The 9,154-nt window shown below is 39.9% G+C and overlaps 1 protein-coding gene across 1 annotated transcript; it reads left to right on the forward strand.

Annotated features, from left to right (window-relative positions):
* The first annotated feature begins 6,527 nt into the window (after window positions 1-6,527).
* LOC139191776 (uncharacterized) lies at window positions 6,528-7,028 on the forward strand. Its single transcript, XM_070812792.1, has one exon. It carries the CDS (start codon window positions 6,528-6,530, stop codon window positions 7,026-7,028), a length of 501 nt encoding a protein of 166 aa, XP_070668893.1.
* The last annotated feature ends 2,126 nt before the right edge of the window (window positions 7,029-9,154 follow it).

Below are 9,154 nucleotides of genomic sequence, written 5' to 3' on the forward strand. Positions count from 1 at the left end.
GTCTCAAAGGCAAGTTCACCAAGTTACCCTTTTCTGTGTCTACTTCCAAATCTGTCACTCATTTTGAAATAATTCATTCTGATGTGTGGGGACCAGCCCTTAGTATGTCTTTAGAAGGATATAAGTACTATGTGTCTTTTATCAACAAGTGTCCTAGATATACTTGGATCTTTCCTCTCATTAATAAAGTTGTTGTGTTTGATATTTTTGTGCAATTTCAAGTCTATGTTTCAAACTTCTTTGCTGCAAATGTTAAGATTCTCCAAAGTGATGGTGGTGGGGAGTATATGAGTGCTAAATTTCAAAGATTTCTTAGCTTAAAGGGTATTATTCATCAATTGTCTTATCCCTATACCCTTAAACAAAAAGGCTTGGCCGAGAGAAAAAATCAACACATTGTTGAAATAGCCATTACCCTTCTTCAACAAGCTTTCTTGTCTTCCAGGTTTTGGTATCATGCATGTGTTACTGCCACCTATCTTATAAATAGGGTGCCTACATCTATTCTTGGTATGAAGCTTTCATTTGAGGTTCTATATCACACTTTACCAAGACTTGATTAGTTAAAAGTTTTTTGTTGCCTATGTTATCCTTCCATAAAACCTTATAGATCTAATAAGCTTGAACCAAAAACCATGGAGTGCATCTTCTTGGGGTACACTGCCAAGTACAAGGGGTATATATGCTATGATGGGCACAAAAATAAGCTTATTGTTTCTAAACATGTGTTATTTGATGAAACACAATTTTCTTCTTTGTCATATACCACAACTCATTTGTCTAAGTCCTCTGGTACTAAGTCCTTGAAGTTGTCTTCTCATTTTGTGGTTCATAACAATACTTTTCACCACACTCAGATTATTCCCATTCCTTTCCCACATGTTTTTGTTCCATCATTGGATGTTGCTGCACAACCTATTACTCAATCTTCTACTCTCAACACTGGTGATCTTGTCTCTAACTCATCTAATGCAACATCAAGCTCCATTTCAGCTTCTTCAAGGTCTTCTCAATTATATACATACACAAATGAGTTACATCTGGATACAATAGTTTCTCAAGCTCCAGATTTACAATGTGTGCATATTCCTTCAACCAACAATCATCCCATGCAGACGAGATCCAAATCTGGAATTGTCAAAAAGAAAAAAGCTTTTCATATTATGTTACATTCATATCCAGATATTGAACCCACTTCGTTCACTGCAGCATCAAAGTCAGTTCAGTGGCAAAAGGCTACGAGTAAGGAAATGGATGCTCTTCTTCAACAACATACATGGTCATTGGTTCCCTTGCCTCCCAATAAGAACTTGGTAGGATGCAAGTGGATCTACAAGATCAAAAGAAATCCTGATGGTACCATTGCAAGGCATAAGGCTATATTAGTAGTCAAAGGTTACTTTCAAGAGGCATGTTTAGATTATCATGAAACCTTTAGTCCGGTAGTTAAGTTAACCACAATTAGGGTAATATTGTATCTTGCTGCAACCAAAGGGTGGAAACTCAAACAACTTGATGTCAAGAACGCGTTATTACATAGCTTCATTGATGAAGAGGTCTATATGTCACAACCACAGGTTTCATTGACAAAGACCATCTTGAGTATGTATGCAAATTGGAACGATCTCTCTATGGCCTCAAACAAGCTCCTGGAGCTTGGAATGACAGGTTTACCTCATTCTTACTGTCATTAGGGTTTAAATAATCATTTGTTGACCCTTCCTTATTTGTTAAACATGATGGCAAGTCTACTATTGTGTTGCTGCTTTATGTGGACGATATCATTCTAACTGGTGATAATGATGAGTGTATACAAACTGTGGTGTCTCAATTGACAAGGGAGTTTGACATGAAAGATTTAAGGATTCTTCACTATTTTTTAGGGTTGCAAATCAACTATCAGTCTCGGGGTATGTTTGTTCACCAGACCAAGTATTTTCAAGATCTTATAACTAAGACAGATATGTTTCACTGCAAACCGTGTATAACTCCTTATCATCCCAATAAAAAACTATTGAATCATGGCAGCTCATCCTTCTCCAATCCTACCCTATATAGAAGCATTGTTGGTGCATTACAATATCTAACTTTTACCCATCAAGATATTGCATATTTAGTCAACCAAGTCCGTCAATTTATGCACTTTCTTCTGGAATCTCATTTTGTTGCTGTAAAAAGAATACTGAGATATCTCCGAGGTACCTTAGGTTGGGGAGTATGCTTATGTCCTGGTTCCTTGAATATTAAGGCTTACACGGACGCTGACTAGGCTGGGGACCCTAATGATAGACGTTCCACAACAGGTTTTGTGGTCTTCCTTGGATCCAATCCTGTTTCATGGAGTTCGAAAAAGCAACACACAGTCAGCAAATCTTCCATTGAAGTTGAATATCGAGCAATGGCCACTACAACAGCTGAAATTGGTTGGATCCAACAATTGCTCAAAGATCTTTATGTTCATAGTTCATTCCCTCATCTTCTTCACTGTGATAATATCTCTGCTATGGCTTTGGCTACCAATTTGGTTATGCATTCTAAAGCTAAACACATAGAAGTTGATTGTCATTTTGTCAGGGAACGTGTACAACAAGGAGTCATTTCTCTTTAGTTTGTTGCATCTGCAGATCAATATGCAAATATTTTTATGAAAGGGTTATGTTCTCCTTCATTTACTCATCATTGTTCCAATCTTATGCTTGGGGATTCCTAACATAAGATTGAGGGGAAATGTTAGAATATAAAGGTTATAAGTTGTACGTAATATAACATGTGGCAGTGTAGTAGTGGTTATGTTATGAGATAGTTATAGTAGGTGTAACTATAAATAGTAGAAAGCCTTGTAACTATGTTTTACAACAGAAATAGAACAAAAGTTGTTATCCATTTCTCTCACTATATAATTCTCTTGAGCACTTTCTCTCTCTAGGTTTCTTGATTGCTTTTCTTAGTTGTGTTGACAGATTGCTCAAGCCCTCGACTATTAAACAACTGTGACAACAAGACCTTTAAATCTTCACTAACTTTTGAAGAGTCTTTCCCATTTTTCTGCAAGCACACCGTACAAATGCCTTCCTTTACTAACAACAAGAAGCTTACAAGTATACTAAGTTCTAAGCACCTCACCTAATCTTCACCTTAATTTTTCCTTTTGGTTCTTTTTGGAAAACCTCAATTTAAGGTTATATTAGTACTTTTGTATCGACTTTTGGTTATAATTATCGTAAACTTAAAAGGATGGTTATACTTATATTTGTGGTCCAAATTTTGGTTATTTTTTCAAATTTCCCAAACTACAAAGGCCATATATTTTCTTTAGTACTATGTTACATATTTATTTACTTAAAATGAAAATTTTCATTTGTACAAAAAATGGAAAATTCATAAATTGACCAAGGAAAGAGAAGAATCGAAACGGAATCAAAGTCTACATTAAGATGTATCTAGTCTCAATTCGCAATAATAAGTAACAAGTCTAATGTGGTGAGTGAGCTATACTCAGTTTCTCGTTTCTCATTCCAATCCTTCTCCAAGATGCCTTCTCGAATTCTTTCACTTTCTTTAATCTTATTTCTATTGCCGATTTGAAGGACTTTGGTGCGATTTGCCCATTTATTCTTGAACAATTTTACCAAGTGACAACTCTTAATCGCTAATATGCGACACTTTTCCGCTATTATGCACAGTTGGATCAGTAGAGATTGACTCTTCCCTGAATCTTTTCTTTGTTCTGCAGGTTCTTAATGGCTAGATGTGGGTGGATTCAATGATGACACAACTTCAATGTGTGGTGATAGTTATGATTAAGGGTGGTAAGAAATACTCAAAAAACCAAAATCGTATGAAAGAAAAACACCAAAAATTCGGTAACCCAAAATCGAAACGAAATCGAAAAATTCCATACGGGCACCGTTATGAAATGTTGATTTGTCCATTGAAAGCATACTGAACCAAAATAATATTATATATATATATATTAAATACAGAGAACTGTTATTAGCACTCCAAAAATCTCATTCTACACTCCTCATAAGTGTAATTTTCTTTTTAATTATAGAAAGTTTAGAGTGCAAATTGAGATTTTTGGAATGCTAATAACAATTCCTTAAATAGAAATATATAAGATCTGAAATTAATATAACTGTCGAATTTAGTTGAAATTTAATCTCAACCGTTGAATCTAAACCAACCCATCTATCTCCACCTCACCTCACTTTGCTCTCTACCCTCCTCCCTTTTATCTATGATTCTCTAGATCTATGTCCTCCTTCCTATTCTCCGTCTTCGAATTATATAGTCGCACCACACACGTACACGCACACCACACCACAATGGCCAGTGGCCAATGAGCGTGACCAATGACCACACTATGGAGCAAAAAATATTCACTAGGCGACATGTGGATTTTTGGACAAAAGAGGACAAAAATACCTTTGAGGCATAACGAGATTCCTACGCGCGAGCAGCGGGCAATCATATTTCAATCAAGTCAAAAGTGCTCAAAATAGGTAACAATTTAAAGCCTATTTCATCAAATCCTTTCTATAAGGTAATTCCCAAAACCTAATTTATTCTATACGTTTTATATTCCATTATTTAGCTAATCAATTAGCTAAATAATATATTCCTTTCACATTTCCTAAAATCTTCCTTTAAAAACATAATAATTGACTAATTAAGGGATTCATTGCCTAATCAATCCCCTAATTGTCAATTAAATCACTCATTCAAACCCAAAACTACTCAAAGGCCGGCCATCCCCATTCAAAAAGGAGTCCACCACTTTTTCTATCTTTTTTCATCATTTCTCCCTTTTAATTACACTAATTAGCTAGCCAATTAATTTCATAACCACTAAAACATTCCCTTTATGTTTAATTAGCCAATTAATCATAATAAGTTGGCTAATTAAACCAAAATTAAACCTAGAAAACCCTACCTAGTGGCTGGCCACTCCCTCTCCAAAGGGGACCGGCCTATCCCTATAAATAGACTCTCATTTTCACCAAAAAAATCATTCCAACACTATTGCAAAATTCCACAAACTCTCTAAACACTTTTTCTCTCTAAATTCTAACTTTGGCATCGGAGTTTCTTCGGCCAAAGCCCCCTCCATTCATCGTGGGCACGTGAGGCTCTTGGCCTTGACTCTAAGGTGTTAATTGTTTTGTAGGTGCGATTTTGTCCAAGAAGAAGGAGGAAGAAATTTGCATCCACAAATTGGTGCTTTCATTGAGAGTTGAAATCCATACTCGTAGAAGACTCTCACACAAAAATGTTTTTTTCTCTATTTTCTAGTCCATTTGAATATTTTTCATACGTTCTTATTATTAGAATTTTTTACTTGCAAAGGTTCTTTGATAAAACGTATAAGAAAAACATAATGGCTAGAAATTTAGAAAATTCCACAAGTGAAAATTCCAATACTCAAGAAATGGGATCGCGGAGATCCACGAGGCAAAATACGGTCGTAAATAGAGTGGCACCACCACTACGAGGTTCCACCATGGCCCAAGCCGTGCCATCCAAGCTTGCACGGGCCCGAGCCCAAGCCTCGCATTCGCATGCACCACGCACTGAGCAGCATGCTCCTGTGATCCAGCCTGCTCCCTTAGCCCAGCCTACTCCCACGACCCAACCTGCTCCCGTAGCCCAGCCTACTCTCATGGCTTCCCAAGTAGCCCAAGTCGACTCGACATTATCTCAACCATCCAGACCAATCATTGAGCCGGTGGCATTTACACCGCATTTCTCCGTGAATTTGACATTTCCCAACTCAAATCTCATACCCGGAGTATACTACCCTTCCACTACTCAATGAGGCATTTTCCATCCAAGCTCTTCCAATCCAAATGGTGAACAACACTTGTCTCAACAAATCATGGAGTTGACGAGCGTCCTTGCACAACAAACAACCTTGGTGAATCAACTTTTGCAACGCACCGAGATTCAACGTGCCCCAGATGAGGTATCCCGAAGTAGGACTAGGGCATACGAGGAACCTCTCAAGCAGCGTCCAGGGAAGCAACCACTCAACCAACCACAAACCGAGCATTCAGACAGTGCACACTCATGATTGGGCCCCTGAGATAGTGTATACTTTCGGCTTAGTTCGCGGAGGAGCATGCACTCTCGACTAGGCCCACGGGCAAGTATACATTTATGGTTAGGGCCACGCTTTGATAATCAACATGGGCAGCCTTCTAGGCAAAGCGTTCATTCGCGGTTAGGCCCACAATGAGCATCATTCACATCACATCAGAGCAGGCAGCCTGGCAAACAGAAGGAAGCAGTTATTCAATCCGGCTCTAGTTTAACCGGCAGCCTGCAAAGAAATCCCTCGCCTGCTAGGAACCCATCTCATAGACCACATCCACGATATAGACGAGCCGAGCGTGAAGAAGAGCAGCCTAGACCGACAGGTCAAGACCAGGGGCAGCTTAGAGCTCCGCTACCCTCAACAAAGGCAAATCTAAGAAGAGGTAGAAAGACTTTTCAATGAACAGATGCGTGATTTTCGACGCAACGAAATGGCTAATCAAGCCCTAAGGCAGGATATGACCAACATAAGTAGGTCACCTTTCACAGACGAGATCGAGCAGGCAGAGCCTCCACGCAAGTTTAGCATGCCTCACTTCACATCTTTTAAAGGAGATGGGGATCCAGAAAAACACTTGAAGCATTACCGAAAAGCGATGGTCCTTTATCGGAACAATGACACCCTTATGTGCAAAATATTCGCCACCACTTTACAAGGCGAGGCACAAGATTGGTTTCATACCATGCCGGCGCGATCCATGCAGAATTTTGATGATCTTTCTTTGGTTTTCACCAAAGAATACTCATCTTATCGTTCGATTAAGAAAAAGTCGGATCACTTGTTCAAGGTAAAGAAAAACCCAAAGGAGTCACTTCGTGATTACGTGAAGAGATTCAATGCAGAAAAGGCGAAGATCGTCGGATGCGATAACTCGATTGTAATTGCAGCCTTCCAAAAAGGACTCCCAGCAGACCACCCACTGTTCAGATAAATGATCATGAAAGAAAACCTAGCTTTGCAGATTCCTTTGCTTTGGCAGAGAAACATGCACTTTGGGATGAGGCTCAACAAGTAGAAAAGGCGCCCGAGTAGCCTCGAAAAGAGTCGGCAGCTACTCAAAGGAATGAGGATGGAAAGCAGCCCAACAGGGGCAAGCAAGAGGTCAAGCACAGGGATCGACCTACGACCAAAGAAGGCCCGATAACCAAAAGCTATTTTAAGTTCTCAATTTCGATTCATCAAATCCTTCGTGACATTAAGAACAAACCATGGTTCAAGTTGCCGAAACAATCAAAATGAGATACTTCTAAGTTGGACCACACCAAGTATTACGCATTCCACCGAGGTACTGGTCACATAACCGATGACTGCTACACTTGGAAGAACTACCTAGAGAAGCTCGTGAAATAAGGCAAAGTCGATAGATACTTGGACAAGCCAGTTGCGGAGCCAAGAAGGAATACAGACGGTAATGAAGAGCCGCCAACCAAGATGATTCGAACCAATGGCATTTTCGCCGAATCCGAGCACTTGGGGGTCACTAATAACTCCAAAAAGAGGAAGATCCAGCAGGCTTTAATAATCTCACAAGTTCAAGCAGTCGATACCTAACCTGGACCCATTATTGGCTTTACTGAGCTGGATGGAGAAGGTGTCAATTTCCCACACGATGATGCACTAGTAGTATCTGTCCAACTAGCCCATGTTATAGTCAACAGGATTATGGTTGACAATGGAAGTGCAGTCAACTTACTTCAACTCTCAGTCATTCAGAAGATGGGCCTAGAAAGCACAATCATACGCCGAACTGAGATACTTACCGGATTGAACGAACACACCTCAACTACCATCGGCCACATCACACTTGACGTGAAAACACCGCCAATCATCTCAAAGTAAACGTTCACAATCGTAAGCGATCCATCTCCCTATAATGAGATTCTTGGAAGACCTTGGTTGATCAAGTTGGATGCCATCACTTCCGTCAAGTATCAAAAAATCTGATTTCGCATCCCGAGAGGAGGAGTCGGAGAGATCAAGTCTGACCAGGCTTCATCCCGACGGTGCACTGTGCAAATGTTGAAAGAATCAAAGAAGAAGACCTTTACCCCAGTAGAGGTTACCGAAGTCCAAAATGATAAAAAGACTACCAAATAGCAATTATAGCAGGAGGATCGAGAATATGGTGCCCAAGCAGACGAGATAGGATGGAAACCCAAAGAGGACCCCAAAGACATTATTCTTGATCCCCAGCAACTGGAAAAGACGGTCAAAATTGGCTCATGACTAAGCTCAGCCGAAAATGAAGAACTTACAATTTTCCTTAGAGAAAACCGAGATGTCTTCGCATGGTCATCGAACGAGTAGCGATCATTGAGGCGAAAATCAACAAGCTATTGGAGACCGGATTCATAGAAGGGGTAGCATACTCAGCATAGCTTGCTAATGTCGTACTAGTCATGAAGAAAGAGAAAGGCAAATGGAGGGTTTGCATAGACTACACCAGCCTCAACAAAGCATGCCTAAAAGACCCTTATCTTGTCCCCCGGATCGATCTATTAGTAGATTCAACTTCTGGGAACCAGCTGCTTAGTTTCTTAGACGCATACTCCGGCTACAATCAAATAGCTATCTACAAGCCCGACAAGGAGATAACCGCGTTTGTGATAGAGCGGGGCACTTACTGCTACAAGGTCATGCCTTTTGGCCTCAAGAACGCGGGAGCCACTTACCAAAGGTTAGTAAATATATGTTCAAAAAGCAAATTGGAGTAACCATGGAGGTTTATGTCGACGATATCATGGTAAAGGGCAAGTAGGGATTAGATCACATTCGTAATTTGGCAGAAACTTTCAATATCCTTAGAAAGTACAAGATGAAGCTCAACCCTACCAAATGCACATTTGGAGTATCTTTAGGCAAATTCCTAGGGTACTTAGTAACCCAACGAGGAATTGAAGCACATCCCAAGCAACTCTGAGCAATCTTAGAGATGAAATCTTCAACTACCTTGAAGGAGATCTAAAGCTTGACCAGACGAGCAGCTGCCCTCAACCGCTTCCTCTCACGATCCACCGATTTATGTAAGCCTTTTTTCAAACATATCAAGAGGGCACA

This window comes from Malus domestica, chromosome 15, assembly GCF_042453785.1.
Source record: "Malus domestica chromosome 15, GDT2T_hap1".
NCBI lineage: Eukaryota > Viridiplantae > Streptophyta > Magnoliopsida > Rosales > Rosaceae > Malus > Malus domestica.

Excerpts from the sequence above, each read along its gene's own strand:
- LOC139191776 (XM_070812792.1), top strand. The coding sequence starts at position 6,528 with ATGGCTAATCAAGCCCTAAGGCAGGATATGACCAACATAAGTAGGTCA.